The sequence below is a fragment of the Desmodus rotundus genome, chromosome 7 (assembly GCF_022682495.2).
Source record: "Desmodus rotundus isolate HL8 chromosome 7, HLdesRot8A.1, whole genome shotgun sequence".
Lineage (NCBI taxonomy): Eukaryota > Metazoa > Chordata > Mammalia > Chiroptera > Phyllostomidae > Desmodus > Desmodus rotundus.
This window is the reverse complement of record NC_071393.1, coordinates 91,781,094-91,800,545: the sequence shown is the minus strand read 5'-3', so window position 1 is coordinate 91,800,545 and position 19,452 is coordinate 91,781,094. Positions and strand designations below refer to the sequence as shown.

General features: G+C 35.8%; 1 protein-coding gene across 4 annotated transcripts in view; it reads left to right on the top strand.

Annotated features, from left to right (window-relative positions):
- VPS13C (vacuolar protein sorting 13 homolog C) overlaps positions 1-19,452 on the top strand; it is a 176,262-nt gene that overhangs the window by 116,698 nt on the left and 40,112 nt on the right. For all 4 annotated transcript variants that reach the window (XM_053928698.2, XM_053928696.2, XM_053928699.2 and 1 more), the window contains 13 exons: positions 565-930; positions 1,280-1,366; positions 2,630-2,785; positions 2,952-3,216; positions 3,971-4,131; positions 5,150-5,271; positions 5,772-6,066; positions 7,655-8,044; positions 9,672-9,776; positions 12,712-12,876; positions 14,577-14,705; positions 14,987-15,120; positions 17,299-17,425. In XM_053928698.2, coding sequence (XP_053784673.1) covers positions 565-930; positions 1,280-1,366; positions 2,630-2,785; positions 2,952-3,216; positions 3,971-4,131; positions 5,150-5,271; positions 5,772-6,066; positions 7,655-8,044; positions 9,672-9,776; positions 12,712-12,876; positions 14,577-14,705; positions 14,987-15,120; positions 17,299-17,425 — 2,502 coding nt within the window. The remainder of the gene's footprint in view (positions 1-564; positions 931-1,279; positions 1,367-2,629; positions 2,786-2,951; positions 3,217-3,970; positions 4,132-5,149; positions 5,272-5,771; positions 6,067-7,654; positions 8,045-9,671; positions 9,777-12,711; positions 12,877-14,576; positions 14,706-14,986; positions 15,121-17,298; positions 17,426-19,452) is intronic.

Genomic DNA, 19,452 nt, shown 5'->3' with positions numbered 1-19,452 from the left:
GGGTGTTGACTGGGTATAGAAGACATAATTATTGTAGAACTAAGGCATGGTGATAGGAATGAACATGTGAGCAAAGATACTATCCAAAGATAATAAGTAGTAGAGTTTGCAAATCTTGGGGTATGTGAAAGAGGATCATGGGTGATTCTCTGGCTTCCTGTTTCAATAAGATAAATGAAAACCGTATCTATGAATCTTGGTGAGGATCACATACTTTGGTTTAGTTATTGCAGCTAGTTGAAAATGAAAACTTCAGTGACACTTTTGCATTTTTCTGGTCACATAACACTATTTTACTTTGAACTGATCAGTGTAACTTTAGGTTTTGACAATTGATGTATAAAATTATTTACTTAATTCCAGAGTAACCTGAGCAGAAATCATTGTTATGAGGGTAGTTGACTAGACACATGATTTTCTGTGTTCTCTCTTGTTTTTCTTAGTTAAGAATTTAGTATATTTAAAATTTTAATTAGTTACTTTTACACTTATGTATTTTATATTAATTCTTCTCATCTGGTAAAGAGTTCACTCTAAAAATCTTCTTGCTTTCTTTTTTTAAAGGTTTCTCCCATAATACTTAATACTGTGATGACAATCATGGCTGCTATGTCTCCAAAGACAAAAGAAGATGAATTCAAAGATACATCTAAGGAGACAGAAAATCTTTGGGGTGTCAAATCTATTAGTGATTATAACTATTGGTTTCTTGGTGTTGACATGGCAACAGAAATAACGGAAAATTTCAAAGACATTGAACATCCATTGATAGAGGAAAATTGTGCTGTTGTTATAGAGTCAGTTCAAGTTACCTTAGAATGTGGACTTGGGCATCAAACTGTACCTTTATTATTGGCGGAGTCAAAATTTTCAGGAAATATTAAAAATTGGACTTCCCTCATGGCCGCTTCTGCTGACTTGATGCTAGAGGTATGACCGCATTATTTAGTAGCTCCAAAACCAACTTTTCAGAAGTGCAATTACAGCACTAAGATGTGACCTTTTTTGTTGGTGCACGGCCATAAATTTTAACATTTAATCTGTAGGTATGAAGTATTATTGATTTGTCACTAATTTTTAAAAGTTCTTTTGCTAAGTAATTTGTTTTTGAAATTAAAGTAAGAGAGTAAGGGAAAATGTACCCTCTTTATATATAGTCTTTGTGTCTTCAGGGGTGTTGTTAAAATGGCTATTGACATATAACAATATTTTCCTACTGATTATAGAAATGAACATTTAAAGTTGAAAGCTGACTTACTATAATTCTGTGCCTTTGCAGGTTCACTATTACAATGAAATCCATGCTGTTTGGGAGCCACTGATTGAGAAAGTGGAGGGGAAGAGACAATGGAATTTAAGGCTTGATGTAAGGAAAACATAAAATATCTTTGTGTAGAATGACACTGTGTACATTTCTCTGTATTTTTTAGTGCAGTGATTCTTAAGGTGTTGGTCCAGGATCCTTGAGGCCCTTTTAGGGAGTCCGTGGGGTTCCAGACTCCTTTCATAATAGTACTCAGAGGTTACAGACCATTGTCATTCTCATTCTCTCATGAGCATACAGTGGAATTTTCCAGAGACTAAGTGATATTGCAACAGAATGAAAGCAGAGCAGAAAATGAGAATCCACCTGTCTTCGCTTAAGGCAGACACTAAAGAGAGCTGTTGGTGTCCCTCTTCTCACTGTATAGTTTAATAGTTATTTTCTATGAAAGTATTATTTATGTTAACTTGTTATTTTTAAATGAATATTTAAATTTTTCTCAGTTTCAGTTTCTGCACTTGGTCTTAGCCAAAAGGCTGAGAGCAATTAGCTTCAGTTTCTAATAGAGTACATATTGATAGATACAAAATGAATCTCTTTGCAGTGATTTGAGAACTGCTTTTCCAGTTCATGAATTCTTTTCTGTTATCTCTTTATGGTGCTTCTTGAGAACACTTCAGAAGCCTGGATTTTGAAGTACGTTTTTCTGTGTTAACAGGAACATGAATTATACACCCTTAACAAATGTCACAGCACACCTCTCTGGCACCCTGACAGAAGTGTGAGGCACTGAAATGGAATCAACAGATTCTTATTTTAAATGCGAGTAGTCAGCTTAACCTGTGTCCCAATTCCTCTCAGTAAAGTAGAAGTAGTATTTGTGACCTGCCTCTCTCTGACATAGTCAGGCTACCAAAGAATGTTTTTCACAAGGCTTTTGAAATGCACTTGAAATAAAAACTATGATGGAGTCTGATGGCTGGTTGGCAGCTTACCATATTACTTATTTGTGGGTATAACTGGTAAAAAATAGAAGGAATTCCAGGTATCACTCCAATAAGGATCCGTTTTAGATGTCAGGTTCACCTTAGATTGCTCATCAATGCATAACGACCAGTAAGCCAGGCGGCTTTGGGTAATAGCTTTCGTGGCCCAGCTCTAAACACTTCCCCATGTACTTACACACTGAAAGGAAGCGTGCTGATCCACGTAGAATCAAAATGCAGCACTGAATATTTTTGAAAGTGAGACTTGGGGAGCTTTAATATAAAGTGACTACTTTAGGAGAATTTAACTGTATTGAGAGTATTTAATTTTTTTTATCAATTAGCTAGTAACTTGAATTTATGTTATATATCTTCACAGGTAAAGAAGAATCCAGTCCAGGATAAAAGTTTGATGCCAGGAGATGACTTTATTGTTTTTCCTGAGCCACAAACAGCAGTTCATATTTCTTCAGGAGATACAATGAATATAACAATATCCAAAAGCTGTCTTAATGTTTTCAGTAATTTAGCAAAAGTATGTTTGGTTCTTGTTTGGAATATTTCAAATGGAATTTTAAATTGAAACATATGGATTATTTTTGTTGGTAATCAAAATTAGTTTCTAAAAGGTGTAGTCATAGTAGAATTGTTTTAAAAATTTTCATCTTGCAAAAATTTTGTGACGTTGTGTTCCTTTCCAGGGTTTTTCAGAAGGCACCGCTTCTACTTTTGACTACTCTTTAAAAGACAAGGCTCCCTTTACAGTAAAAAATGCTTTGGGTGTTCCCATTAAGGTACAGCCCAATCATAACCTCCGAGTAATGGGCTCCCCTGACACAAGTGCGATTTATGATGTTGACGCTGGTCAGAATCTGGAGTTGGAGTATGCCAGCATGGCACCTTCGTGTCAAGGGAGACTGTCTATATTGAGCTGTCAAGAAAGCTCCTTCTTCACGCTGACCTTTGGTATGCTATATTTATTTTACATTAAGGGCATCTTTGGAATTGATGGTGTGGGCTTATTTTTGACAAAATATGGAGAAAATACTGTTTTGAAGCTATCTTGGGAAACAACATTTCTAAAGACTTGAAACATATTTGATAAACTCTTGTCTCTTGTTTTCTTCCTTTAAACTTGAGAAAGTTAAACTTGATTAATTTAAGAATTACCTTTGAAAATAATTTCTAGATTTTTTGTTTTTATTTTTGATTATTTTTATGTATTTTTTTATTGTTCAGTTACAGTTGTCACAATGTTTCCCTCATTGCTCTCCACTACCCCGCCTCTCCTTCAGTCAGTCCCCACCCTGTTTTTAAACAATACAGTATGTGCTATGTTCCAAAAAGGGTGGAAGTTCAATGAGGAGAGAAAAAAACTATATTCAGAAGTCCTAAAATATTGGTAGTATTTACCACTATTACAAAGAAAAGGTGACATAATTCCTGTATAGTGGAGGGGATAGGAACAAGTTGGATTTTGCTGGTTTGTTTTTATACATTCAAAACCCCAACAGAAATTAATTTTGGTTCCAAAATATTTATAATAATAATTAATTTTCTTTCTTTGTTAGTTCCAGTGTCTTAGACAAGCATATTGTATAGTCATTTCTGGCATGAGGGTGAATACTCTTGTCATTATTTTGAGTCACTCATGATTATTCTAAGAGAAATATGGTTAAACTAATATTTGGAATGCTTCTCACTTAATTCTCTGCCTTAGTGCCTTATGGATATACAGAAGTTGCAAAAATCCCTATTGCCAGACCTGGTCGACAATTGTATAATGTACGGAATCCCAACGCTAGTCATTCTGACTCAGTCTTGGTACAAATTGATGCAACCGAAGGGAATAAAGTAATTACCCTTCGCTCTCCTCTTCAGGTAATGCATTAAAGTGAATTATATCCCTTTAAGTGTATCTATTGATTAATACTAAATCATTTAGGTGAATATAGGAATACAGTAAAACTTCATTAGGTCAATACCAATTATTCAGAAATAAATAACAGATTGAATGGCTGCTGTTTCCTATCCAACTTGCTTTCATAATATTCTTTATTTTAAATGTCTGATAAAACAATCTTGTTAATTTAAAGCTTATTTTTCTTCCCGTGTTTAAAATTAATGAAGCTTTTCGTTTATTCTTGTAAAGATTCAGAACTGAACAGTTTTATATAATTTGGTTGTCAGGATAACATTCCATTTTGTTTGTTATCAGTTGGGATTTCATTTTTCAGGTATATATGAAGGCATGTTGGAATGCTCTCCCTTCCCACCCCCCCCAAAAATATGTTTTCATATCTTTTCTGTATAAGTATTTTCTTTTATACCTTTGAGGCTTTATCCATTTTTTTCCTTTTCTGTGCATTATTGCAGAATTGAGTATATGGTCAGCAAAAGAAATTTCTTCCTACTTGTAACATCAGATAAAAATGACAGGATTTGAAATTTTGGCCATTGTTAGCTCTCAAGTTTCCTATTAGCTCCAGCCTACATCACATTGCAGTCAAGAAAAGAGAGTTGTACTGCTTTTTCTTACACTTCCTGTGCCATCCTTTTCTGTATAGTCACATAGTGCATCGATAAAAGGTTGTAATGGAGAAAATAGTATGGCTGACATTTTCAGATTAACATATTTTGGAAAGATAACATTATACACAATAAACATCAGCATGTAATTCATAGAGCCTGTGGATATCATAATAATTTTCTACTGCCACTTAAGCATCACGTTTCATATATATATAGCACCTAAATGTTCTAAAAAGTTCCCTTTACCAACAAAAATGTCTTTCAATATTGGGCTTGGAATTCTATATCTAAAAGTAATTGTGTGCAGTTCACATTTTTCTTTTGAACTTCTATATCATATTAAACAGTGTATGTTTTTGTCCAACAGATTAAAAACCACTTCTCTATTGCATTCATTGTTTATAAAGCTGTTAAGAATGTTAAGCTGTTGGAGCGCATTGGAATAGCAAGACCTGAAGAGGAGTTCCATGTTCCTTTAGATTCATATAGGTAGATGCTTCCTTGAATATATTAAGCTTTAAAGGTGTATAATATATTTTTGATTCTATGAATTGGGGACTTATACTTTAGAAAAGATAATCATATTTTTTTATCTAAAGATCTGTAAAAATCAGCTTTAAGGCACATAGGGAGTTACAGAGAAATACATTTATATTATCATTGAATTTACCAGATGAAAATTTCTTGTTGTATATATGATGTTTTAGACTTTTCTTAGGCCTATTTTTAATAGATTGCCTTTGTATTTGAAATGACTTTTTAATAAATTGTCATTATTTATGGAGAGTTTTTTCTCCAGAAAGTTCCTCCATCTGTTTGCATTGTGACTTAGCAAGTTTCTTAATCTGTTTTAGCATTGGTTTTCTCATCTGTAAAAATAGGGACAACAGTGCTTATCTTGTAGAGTTATCAAGAAGATTTAATGAGTTTCTTTTTCTTAAGTTCTCAATAAAAACTTTTTTTCTCCACCTTGTTTTCTTTTTCTGTAGATGTCAATTATTTGTTCAGCCAGCTGGTATCTTAGAGAATCAGTACAGAGAATCTACCACTTACATTTCCTGGAAGGAAGAACTTCACAGGAGCAGGGAAGTCAGATGCATGCTGCAGTGTCCATCAGCAGAAGTCAGCTTCTTACCTCTCATAGTCAATACAGTTGCCCTGCCTGATGAATTAAGCTATATATGTACGCATGGGGAAGACTGGGATCCAGCTTACATTATTCATCTTTATCCTACCCTCACTTTGCGGAATCTTCTCCCATATTCCCTACGATACTTACTTGAGGTATGTCTCTTGCATTTTGTTTGATTTTTTTTATTGCATGAACTGAGTTCTAGTTTTTTAACAGTATTTTTAGTTGCGGTCAGTGTTTTACGTAGCATACTTAGGAGTTAATAATACTACTAACAGCGAAAATTGGTACAGCATCTTTTCTGTGTCAGCCACTGTATTGGGTATTGTAGATGTATTAACACATTTCATCTGTATAGTGAACTCCCAAAATAGCACTCTTGTTAGGCCCATATTCTGATGAGGAGACTGAGTCACAGTGGGGTTAAGTGACAGGCTCAAGATCCCATAGCTAATAAATTGTTGATGTGGAATTTGAACATAGGCAGTTTGGCTCCTTTTCCCTACCACCTAACTCTGCTGTATCTGCCATAAATTAAGAACCATAATTTATTTTGTTTTATTCTTTTATAATCTTTTATTTTTAATTTATAGTTGACATACAATATTACATTAATTTCAGGTATATGATATAGTGATTAGACATTTAATAACTTATGAAGTGACCACCTCAATAAATCTAATTCATATCTGATGCCGTACATAGTTAACTATATTATTGACTATAATTAAGTAAAAATCATTTTTCTAAAGAATAGAAAAAAGCCAGTGAAAAAATATTTCATGTTAATTCTAAAGTTAATTTGATTGATTGATTTTTAGAGAAAGAGAGAGATTGATTTGTTGTTCTACTTATTTATGCATTAATTGGTTGATTCTTATGTATGCCCTGACTAGGGATTGAACCTGCAACCTTGGTGTACTGGTACAATGCTTTAACCAATTGACCTACCCAGCCAGGGCTCCAAGCCTAATTTTAAAGTTAATATGATTATTCGTTCTAAGTTTCTATTCAACCTAAAAATTATTACCTAAGAAAAAACAGGGAGCATTTTCTAGCAGTGAAGTATGATAAATACTTTTAAATTTCTATGTATCATACATTTTAACATACAAAAGTCTGAAAAGTGTTCAGAATCTAACTTATTTATTTTCCTTTTTTGAACATTGAGCCAAACCTGATCTGTGGATACTAAAATTAATTAAATGAAATGAATAGTATTTATGCCAGGGAAGCTTTCAGTAAGAAAGCCTAATTTGTTATGTTACTATTCATTTAAAAAATAATCCTTCCTCACTTAGATAGCTTGTCAGAATAGTTTGATATTACCTTTCTTATTTCTATTTATGTGGGAACCAGTAGGCATAATATGTGAATGGAGGATGAAGCTGAAACCCAGGCAGTTCAATGACTTCTTTAATGACATAAATAGCCAGGGTTCCTAAATCTAGCCTTTGATTCTCAGCATTGGTCTGACTTTTCTCAAAACTTACTGCTATCGGTCTACTAATGGCCAGAAGACAGTTTTTGCCTTTGGCTAAGATTTAGTGTTTTCTTTTTAGCCTGTAGTGATTATTGGACATTCATAATGTGTAAACATGACTTTATTGAAGACTGGTCAGCTGGTAATCTGAATCTAGTAGGTTATTTAGCATTTTTATAACATATGATGTTACTATTGCAAAAGTATTAAAATATTGCTAAGCAAATTTATTTTGTGTGTGTGTGTTTTTTTTTAAGGGAACAGCGGAAGTTCATGAGCTAACAGAAGGCAGTACTGCTGATGTTCTGCATTCAAGAATCAGTGGAGAAATAATGGAATTAGTTCTGGTGAAATATCAGGGCAAAAACTGGAGAGGACATTTCCGTATATATGATACACTTCCCGAATTCTTTCTTGTGTGTTTTTCTTCTGACTCCACAGAAGTGATGACAGTCGACCTGTCGATACATGTCAGACGAATTGGCAGTCGGATGGTGCTCTCTGTCTTTAGTCCCTACTGGCTAATCAATAAGACTTCTCGAGTTCTCCAGTATCGTTCAGAAGATACTCATGTGAAACATCCAGCCGATTTTAGGGATATTATTTTATTCTCTTTCAAGAAGAAGAACATTTTTAGTAAAAATAAGGTGTGTTTTTGTTGCTATAATAAGTTAAAATAAATTCCTAATTTGGAAACTAGGGAGCCATTAGTTTTCCCTAAGACCATGTTTAACCTCTTTGCTAAGTGCTATTGTAATGAATTAGGTCCAGGGAGACTTTCAGTGAATACATAATGAAGTGAGATGTTAGGAACTAACAACAGCAGTCTCCAAGGCAGAGCTAACACTTTTCTCTAGTGCACCTAGAATTATTTATGTTCTTGAAGTAGTGTTAAGTAGAAAGTTTGATTTAACGTAATTTATCACTGATGAAACAGCATTTCAAAAACCAACAGTTGAATTTGGTGAGTATTACCTGAGCGCTTCTATATGTGAAGGACTAAGCCAGACCTTTGAGAGAGGAACTGACACCTAAGCCTGTTCCTTTATGCTCTGGTCCCTTCTTTCTTTTTCAGACTCATAACTTGGTATTGCTTGCCACACACTTCACAAGTACTTACCTGTAGGCCTTTGTATATGCACCCTCTGCCTAGAATGCCTCTTCTCATATGCTTTCCCTCTCTGCCTCATCTTTCTGGTTATCTGCTCTTTGTACTGTGGCATTCTGCTCAGGTCTGACATATGTGAAGGATTTTCTGACCATCTAAAGTGAGGCTGGATGTCCCATTTATGTTCTCTTAGATCAGTGGTTCTCAGATTACTGTGTGCATTAGAATCACCCCTAGAAAGCTGTTAAGATGGATTGCTTGGTCATACTCTCTGGGTATGGTCTGGGTAGGGTCTGATAATTGCATTTCTAATAAGTTCCTAGGTGATGCTCCTGTTGCTGGTCCAGGCACCACACTTTGAGAACCACTGTCATAGAGTGTTGGTTAATGTAATAGATGGTATTTTAGTAACAGTTTATGTGTCTGATCTGGTTGTTCTCAAGTTTTCTATAATATAGTTGGGTAGGTGGAGCTTAATACAGGAACATAGTTAGGTCTCTTCTATAAATCCCGTAGCCGAAAGTAAACCTTTAACCCTGTCACTGCCATAGCATTTTGTTCCTCTTACACGGCTCTTATCACACTCCAGTCTTTTATTCTGCTTATCTCAATGCCTTTTTAAAGATTTTTTCGATTTATTCACTTGAGAGAGAGAGGGAAAGGAGCATCGATTTGCTGTTCCCCTTATTTATGCATTCATTGGTTGCTTCTTGTGTGTGCGCTGACCGGGGATCGTAGGCCAACACTCTAACCAACTGAGCTGTCTGACCGGGGCTCACAACGCCTTTTACTTAGCGTTTGCTGAATAATGTTAAAGGCATACATTTGTGCTAAAACTTAATTTCTTAGCTCGATATCATAAGTCTGACACTGGAAAATATTTTTCATTATAGGTCTTTTTTAAAATAACAAACTCTCATTGGTATAAATTTTTAAATTCACTGTACTCATTGTGTAGGTGAATGAGAAGATCAGAATATTGCTTTTATTGTATTGCCTCCCAGGGATTCTGTGGTTCTGTTACCGATTTGCAGTATGGCTTGGATTGTATTTTCTGTGTCCCATGATGCTAAATAAATTTCTAGTGGTCTAGCAACTTTCCATCAAGTAAAATTAATATAGTCTTTTAGGCTTCTTAATGTGATGGTATGTGTTCTCTGTTGTAGGTACAATTAAAAATTTCAACTAGTGCCTGGTCCAATGGTTTTTCATTGGATACAGTGGGAAGTTATGGGTGTGTGAAGTGTCCGGCCAACAATATGGAATACCTGGTGAGATTCTGTTTATTTATTTCCCTTTGCCTTTATTCATATTTTCTTCAGTAAACGAGCTGGATCTGAAGGGGTACAGAAATTTGAATTCACAGTATTATGTGAAGGACTGTTATCTCTACAAATTTCTGTGGCCACTAATAGCATGGCAAAACCAGAATTTGTCAGACATTAAGAAGACACTGAGTTGAATCTTATCCAAGTAATTAAGCAACTTGGTAAATACTCAGCACATACTAGAATCCTTCTTCCATTCCTCTCTTCTGCCAAACATTTCTTGAATCTTAAATTTGACTGAAAATTTGAACAGTCTGTTGCCAGTTGACCTGTTTAGTCCCACTTTGAAATTTTTACCTTGTTTTATTAACAACAGAGATATTAAATGCAGCAAAACTTGAGCCTCTATAGTAATAAAACAACTTATGTTTGGAATGTTAAAAAATATAGAATACATATAAACTTAATTTCTTATTACAAGTCATCGTTAGTTAAATTGCTAGTTGGTATTTCTTGAGTTGATTTTTTGATGGAGCCAAATTAAGAAACCATAATATTTATTAGTGAGAAGATAAGTTATAGTGGTTACTTTAAGAAGTCATATTTTAAAATATTTGTAAAGTATATTTTATTGATTATGCTATTACGGTTATCCCAATTTTTTCCCCTTTGCCCCGCTTCTGCCCAATATCCCTTTCCCTCTAGCAGTCCCCCCCTTTAGTTCATGTCCTTGGGTCGTGCATATAAGTTCTTTGGCTTCTCCATCTCTTATACTATTCTTAACCTCCCCTGTCTATTTTGTACCTACCAATTATGCTTCTTTTTAAAAATATATTTATTTTTAGAGATACTGAAAGGGAGGGAGATAAACACTGATGTGTGAGAGAAATATTGATTGGCTGCCTCTTGCACATCTGCACCTAGGGACCTGGTCCACTGCCAAGGCGTGTGCCCTGACTGGGAATTGAACTGGTAACCTTTCTGTCTGCAGGCCAGTTCTCCATCCATGGAGCCACACCAGCCAGGGCCTCAGTTATGCTTCTTAATCCCTGTACCTTTTTCCCTTTTCTCCCCTATCCCCCTCCCCACTGATAACCCTCCATGTGATCTCCATTTCTATGATTCTGTTCCTGTTCTAGTTGTTTGCTTAGTTTGTTTTTGTTTTTTTAGATTCATTTGTTGATAGTTGTGAGTTTATTGTCATTTTCCAGTTCATAGTTTTGATCATCGTTTTCTTAGATAAGGCCCTTTTCATATAATAAGGGCATGGTGACAATGAACTCCTATTCCTTTACCTTGTCTGGGAAGCACTTCATCTGCCTTGGAGTTCTAAATTGTAGCTTTGTTGGATAGAGTAATCTTGGTTGTAGGTCCTTGTTTTTTTTTTATGACTTTGATTACTTCTTGCCAGCCCCTTTTTGCCTGCAAGGTTTCTTTTGAGAAATCAGCTGACAGTTTTATGGGAACTCCTTTGTAGATAACTGTCTCCTTTTCTCTTGCTGCTTTTAAGATTCTCTCTTTATCTTTAATCTCTGGCATTTTAATTATGATGTGTCTTGATGTTGCCCTTATTGGGTCCAACTTGTTTAGGACTCTGTGTGCTTCCTGGACTTGTATGTTTATTTCCTTCTCCAAACTAGGCAAGTTTTCTTTCATTATTTTTTCAAATAAGTTTTCAATTTCTTCCTCTTGTTCTGGCATCCCTATGATTTGAATGTTGGCACGTTTGGAGATGTCCCAGAGTCTTATTCTCTCCTTGTTTTTTTGAGTTCTTGTTTCTTCATTCTGTACTGGTTGACTGTTTATTTCTTCCTTATCTTACAAATCATTGATTTGAACCCTGCTTCCTTCCCTTCACTGTTGGTTCCCTGTGGATTTTTCTTTATTTCACTTAGCGTAGCCTTCATTTCTTCCCTTATGCGTTTGCTGTAATACATGCAATCTCTAAGCATCTTTCTCATCAGTGTTTTGAACTCTGCATCTGATAGGTTGGCTATCTCCATTTCACTTAGTTATTTTTTTGGAGTTGTGATCTGTTCTTTCATGTACACCATATTTCTTTGTCTCCTCAATTTGGGAGCCTCCCTGTGTTTATTTTTGTGTATTAGGTAAAGCTGCTCTGACTCCCATCTTTTTGCACCTGTTATGTTGTAAGGAGTGGAGCCTTAGGTATTTGCCAGGGTGGGGCAACCCATGAAGGCTGTTTTGTTGCAGTGTATGTGGGGGAGGGGTCTGAGAGGGAACAATGCCACTTGCTCAGCTACATTTCCAGTCTCTTCCGCCACTTCTAGTGTGCAACTGGCATCCTTCAAGTTGCTGCCCTGGTGTTGGATCCCAGAGTGGGTGGGTTTGCGTATGTTCTAGGGCTATGTGGGTCCTTTAAAGAGGCTCTCTTGATAGACTGGCAGTTTCTTCCACTGCCCCAACCCCACTGGTTTTTACAGCCAGCAATTATGAGGTTTTATTTCCCTGGCAGTAGAACCCTGGGCTGTGCAGTCTAGCCTGGGGCTGGGATGGCTCACTCCCTAGGTGTCCCTCCAGGTTTTTATCTACCACAGGTGAATGTGGCAGTGCCCATTCCTCCAGCCACCACTGCCTTGCCACTGCCACACTGTATCCTCTCTGCCCTGGCTCCCCATCTCTGCCCCTCCTACCCATCTGGATGAATATATCTTCTTTAAATCCTTGGTTGCTGTACTTCCATACAGTTCGATTTCCTGGTACTTCTGGTTGTATTTTGTTTTGGAGTTAGTTGTGATCCTTCTTATGGTTGTGCAAGGTGGCAAAGCGTGTCTACCTATGCCTCCATCTTCACCAGAAATCTGTTTTAAAATATTTTAAGTAGTCTTTGTGTGAATGGTGCGTGTGTGTGTGTGTATTTCAGAGTTGTTGTATAAAATATCAGGAAATAATAAGCTTGCTTGTTTCCTTTTCATAGGTTGGTGTTAGCATCAAAATGAGCAGTTTTAATCTTACAAGAATAGTTACTTTGACTCCTTTTTGTACCATTGCAAATAAGTCATCATTAGAACTAGAAGTTGGTGAAATTGCATCTGATGGTTCAATGCCAACTAATAAGTGGAACTATATTGCTTCTTCAGAGGTAAAATTTTGGTTTAATGTAACTTGCTCCTAATATGTACAAATACCTCTAGACATATAAGTAAGAATGTACATACCTTTCTTTCATACTTGCTTTGCTGTCATGTTAGTGTTAAATATATCAGCCAACTTTGACTTTGCTTACACATTGTAAACATATGTTAAAAAAAGAAAATTGTTGATGATTATTTACTATTAGCCAAGTGTGTATGGTAACACTAATTCTCTAGTTCTTCCTTTTTTTTAAAAAAAAGATTTTATTTATTTCTTTTTAGAGAGAGGGGAAGGAAGGGAGAGAAACATTGATTGGTCTCTTCTCATAAGCCCTCAACCAGGGACCTGGCCCGCAAACTAGTCGTGTGTCCTGACTGGGAATTGAACCAGTGACCTTTTGGTCTGCAGGCCAGAACTCAGTCCACTAAGCCATACCAGCCAGGGCTCTAGTTCTTCCTATATGTACGGAATGTGAATACAAACATAATGTACTGTGTATTGTCTCAATAATCAAGATAATGAGTTCTGTATTCAAGAAGCTTATAATCTTGTTAGAGGGCTTAAGACTCATAAATTAACAATTGGAAAGTAAAGGTAGTATATGCCAAGTTATAGGTGGTTGTAAACTTCTGAATAGATTAGCTGGAAGTTCCTTGAAAATTTCCCAAAATTCAGCCCCTTACTTTACAGAGAAGAAAATGTAATCTCATAGTGTTCTAAGGTTAAAGAGGGCATTGGATGTTGAGATCATTGTGGTCTGTGTGGAAGGGGAAAGTTCCATAGACGAGATTGGGTCTGAGCTACACTTTGCAGGCTGAGTAAGATTTGAATTGGTGAGGAGAGTGGGGGAGAGGACAGGTTCAAAGACAAGCATTGGTGCTTCGATTTGCTTGTTTTTAGCCAAACCAGCCTACCTTAAGGATAGAGCCATTCTATTCATCTCAAAAAATTTTTAAATCATTTCACGAAAAGTTCAAGAGGAAGGATTCCAATCATAATGTAAACAAATTTAGAGTTCTAAGAGGCATGTGCTTTCCAAGGCACTTAGAATGATCTCCACAGACTTGGCAACAAATAAATGCTCGTTATCTTTTTATCTTTGATGTGGGTTTGATAACAGTAGTACTTTTATTCAGGAACAGAATTTACCCAGTATTCTGTAACAGAGAGATGTTTTCACTAGCTAAAATATCAGTTTTACTGGTAAGAAAAGTGAGGCTCAAAAAGGTATATGATTTGATTAAGAACAAAGAGCTGAGAGGATAATGTTTAGTATTCCAGCAAGATCTGTGGTGTTTTCTTCTCTGCCTTTAGTTATCTTTCTGGTTTACTTTGAATGATATACTGTGAAAGAATTCATGGTGCGTTAAGAAATTAAAGTAAGAGGTACACAAAGATTGTGTTATTAAAATTAAAGTTTTTAAATATTTAAGACATTTGAGGCATTCTTAATCGGTAAGTTCTAAAGTTCCTCATATTGTAACTATTTCATAATGACATATAGAGTAATATAGATTCTTCTGATGGAGTTTCTTTGATTTCATAAATAGTCATTATATTATCAGTCGTCTTAATATGAGATGTGGAGGGAATATTTTTAAGAAAGTTAGTAATAATTGAAACAGGATGCTATTTAGAAGTGAAGATTTAATTAGCCACTTATTTATACCACAGAATTGTTTTAAGACTGATATTTTATATTTTCAGTGTCTTCCGTTTTGGCCTGAAAATTTGTCAGGCAAACTTTGTGTGAGAGTAGTGGGCTGTGAAGGATCCTCCAGACCATTTTTTTATAACAAACAGGATAATGGCACTTTATTGAGCTTAGAAGATCTGGTAAGTTTTCATGTTTTAAAATAAAATATTTTTTATTTTTTAAATTTTCATTAAAATTTTTTATTAAAACATGCCATAAAATTTACTTGTAATTATTTGAAGGTACTACTGTATCAATATGTAATACCATCCTTAATTTCATAAGAGAGCAGAGCCAGTCTCTTTTCAGTGAGAATTTAAGAAAACAACCTTTTTGTGTTTACATAGCTGATTGAAATTCCAAATGTAAGTGCAGAGTAAAGCAATACTTCAAACATACTTTTTTTTTTTTCCTATGATAGAATGGGGCTCTCTTGGTGGATGTAAACACTGCTGAACATTCAACTGTCATAACCTTCTCTGATTACCATGAGGGATCTGCACCTGCCCTAATAATAAACCACACACCATGGAACACCCTCAAATATAAACAGAGGTATGGTGGAAAAGAGTTCATGGAAAATCTGATTTGCTTTTATTGGTCCAGCATTCCTTTTGGGAAACACTTGAGACTGAATGTGTTCCACATTCCAAATGTTTTCAGAGATTAGAAAGGTAATGTGGAACACGTGCTCTGTGTTGCTAGTACCCTAAGCAGGTTTTGAGACAGGTTTCTGTAATCAAACACACTAATATTTCTGCAGCAAAAGTTACGAATATTTATACCAATTGGGATAAATAAAAATGATTAATAGTCTCACATCATTTCAGGTCAGATTTTGCTGCCAGAGGACTGTTGGCACCAAATTTAGAGCAAAATCTTTGGACTTTTGGAGTCTTTTAAATTTTAGAATTGCATATAAGGAATTACGAACCTGTTTAAACATTATTTTTCTTTTGTAATCTGATGATGCTTAGTGAACCTCTTCCTATAAATTTATATCTAAGATTTTTTGTTTTCTTTTTGGTGGGGATAGTAAAAGATTAAGTGGGTGGACATTGAGTAGATAGTACAGACTGATAGGAATTCTTTTGGTCTTGCCCATGCTGTCATTTGGCTTGGATGATACCTGTGTTGCAGCCTGTGAAGGCCAGACAGGTTCACGGAATTTGGGCAGACAGAAGAATATTCATGGAGCCGTGGGGATGTCTGATATGCCTTTATTCAAGGGTGGGCTATCCACGCATGTTGCAAGCTGCGAGTACCCCTGCATGTCCCTGTGTGCCACCTGTCCCCTCTACGTGGCACCCAGCTGGGAGTCCCTACCCTCTTAAATAATAGAACACAGACAAAACCAGCAGGATGCCAACAGATATTATGCAACAGAGCTTCATACTGTGCATGCAAGCCCACTCAAGGCTTTGGGAACAGTTTATCAGACCCAGTCTGGAGGCTATGAGAACACTACTTATCAGGCCCATTCTCAAGGTAATGGGGAAAGCGCTTCTCTTAATTATCCAGACACCTGGGTGAGGAAGCCAGACTGCCTCCATTTACCTTATAATACCATTATGTAATGATAATTTTATTTTTATTTCATTTTATTTTTTAATTTTTATTGTTATTCAATTATAGTTGTCTGCATTTTCTCCCCATCCCTCCACCCCACCCCAGCCAAACCCACCCCATAATTTTAAACTGTTACAATATACAATATTTTATATTTGCAAAGAATTATAAATCTGCATTGTTTTATTATCAATTTTACATATATAATTATTTGTAAATATAAAATAATGCCTTTCAGATTTGTCTGTTTGTTTTTTAATTCTCACTTGAGGATATGTTTATTGATATTAGAGAAAGAGGGGAGGGAGAGAGAGGAAAGCAAGAGAGAGAGAATCATCAATTGGTTGCCTCCTGTACATACCCCAACCAGGGATCAAATCTGTCACCTAGGTATGTGCCCTGACTGGGAATGGAACCCCCAGCCTTGTGGGGTAGGGGACAGTGCTCCAATCAACTGAGCCACCTGGCCCGGGCCGGGATTGGGTATTCTTAACTCTCGTGGCTTGGGTTGAATTCACTGAGAAATTTAATTAAAAGTGCAGACTGAGATTGAAACCTAAGTGGGTTACTTTTTTTTTTAGTTCTGTGGTAAGTTTTTTATATTATATAGACCAGTACTTCTTAAACTTTAATGATCAATTTCAAAATCTCCTGGAAATCTTGTTAAAGCGTTGACTTTGATTTAGTGGGTTTAGATGGGGTCCAGGATTTTGCATTTCCAGCAGGTAATGCTGATTCCACTGGCCTGCAGACCACACTTAGAGTGGCAACTGCATTTTCTTTCCCAGTTATTTCTTTCTTTGCACCTCATACTTTTTTTTGAATTACATTTGATTAAAAAGCTTAAATTTAAGCACTGCTGCTGTTCATAGCTTTTTCTACAGGTGTGTGCTCTCATGCCGGTTTGTTTGCCTCAATGAATTCCATTGGCGTGATTTTACCTGCATCGATTGAGCATACTGCAGCCTCAGAAAGGGCAATATTCCGTTACCTCGGGCTTCAAAGCCACTCATTTACTGGGCATTTAGGGTACTTATTTTTAAGCAGAGTTGTGTTTTATTAACAAAGGCAATTTTATAAGATTTTTGTACCAATCCCTACCTCAATAAAACACAGGTCTGGGTTTCTTGAGATATTTTAATCTTCCCTTGGTTGTGTTTTCAGTGGGACACAGGAAGAAGTGGAATTGCTGCCAAGACAAGCTCGACTGTTTGCCTGGGCAGATCCTACTGGTACCAGGAAACTGACATGGAGATATGAAACAAATACTGGGCAGCAGGATCTCCTAAAGGTATCATATGATGTGAATGAGGGCAAAGGAAGCAAACAAGCTAGCTTCACACAATTATCTTTAGCTTTTGAACTAAAAATGAATTGGAAATATTTCAGAATAAGTTACTTTTGAATTTCAGATTGCAAATAGTTCACACCAATATTTTATCTTAGATATGTCAAAATAATGTATTTACTATTTAAAAAATAGGCCTTCTTCATCCTGCCCAAGTGAAGACCAACAAAGTACTTTATTTTTTTTACTTGATTTTAAAAGGAAGGAATTTTCAGGCTAAATGAGAAACAGCTTTATTCAGAACATGTGCTATCACTGTTGGCTGTGAGGTTTCAGGCATGCTTTCCCAACCAAGGCCATCTTTTGTTAATTAAAGGAGTCTTAGTGTATGCAAATTCTCCCATATGAATTTAGTGAAATATGTATTGAAGCAGTATTTTGGTAGCTAAATTAATCATTTGTTATTTCTTAGACTGTTAGATTTTGAGAAGGGCTTAAGAATGTATCTGCCAACCTTTCTCTGGTAGAAATTGTGCTTGAGTAATGATCAATCATCTAGTTTCTGTAGGAATATATTCTATCATGAAAAGTTCATACATGTCATATTCCATTGTTTGATAATGCCCGTCATTAAAAAAGCTTTCTTGACTTTTGCTTTAGAATGGTAATTGTCCAACAGTGACTGAATTACCCTCTCCTATGTTTCCGCTGAAATATCCATAAAAATGGGCCTGATAGTTCCTCTGTTATAAAACTCTGGGAGAGGTTTTCACCATGACGATTTGATGACAGTCTGTTGGCTTGCTTGTGGTATACCTTTTAGAACAGAGAAATTCTCAAGATTTACAAGTGGTAGAGAGAGGCTTAAATTAATTCTCTGACACTTTTAGCTACATGGCTCAAAGACACAGGACCTCTATCAGGGGCCTCTGTACTATATGGTATTATTTCCCCTCTCCTCACATTTAATGCTACTCAGCAACTCAAATCCAAAAAAATTGTATGTAGACACCCGAGGAGACAGTGGCAATACGTCCTGGGGAAGAATAGCAAAGTCTGTATGTTGAGTCAGATTCATAAGAATACAGGTAGTGTGAGCTGGGGATTGCGGTTTTTACTGCTTCTCATCTAGTATAGAACCAGGCAGTATGAAAAGTAGCTAATTACACCTCCATCGAGAGAAAGTCTGCCAGAGTACAAAAATTGAGCTAAAAGCAAGGCAGTTTTCCATTTTTTGTCTATTTAATTGATCTGGAAAGGAAGTTCTGCTCTGGCCCTGGTGGATGGGAAAGGGAGTTCAAAGAAAATCCAAACATTATTGGCAAACACTAGGTCTGAACAGGTCTTTTCTCCTTAAGTATGAACAAACCAGAAAAAATTAACATGGGATTTATGACAAAAATACTTCAAGAGAAAAATGTAACATTACCCTATAAATTCAGAGGGTGGTTATACCTCTGGAAAATTTTTTACTACACGAGGACCAGAAGAAAATTTTCAAAATGTGTGTCTGGCATCCTCCACTGAATTATAAAGAAAGGACAGCTGTGAAGTAGGGGAAAGCATGGTGAAATAAAAGCCAAAGCCAACAAAATGAAGAGACATATGAGTGGAGAAACAGGGTATATTCTGTGTGTTTTATTTACATATGTACGTGCATATATATATGAATGATATGTGATAGATATATATTATTTAATCCTAAATTTTAATTTGAGAAATAAAAGATTATGGTTTGGTAAAAAAAACCCCTATTAATTACTAGAATTAAAATCAGTGGTAAGTGAATTTTAAAACAATTGAGAAAATGAAAATAAAGAAAATTTTGCCATTAAGAGAAGGAAGCGTAAGGTAGTATATAAGTAGCAAATACCTCTTGTTAATTGTATATCACATATTAATGTGTTTCATATATTATTTCTATTTTTATTGAATGTATTGGGATGACACTGGTTAACAAATTACACAGGTTTCAGGTGCACAGTTCTGCAGCACATCATCTGTACACTGTATCGTGTGTTCCCCAGCCC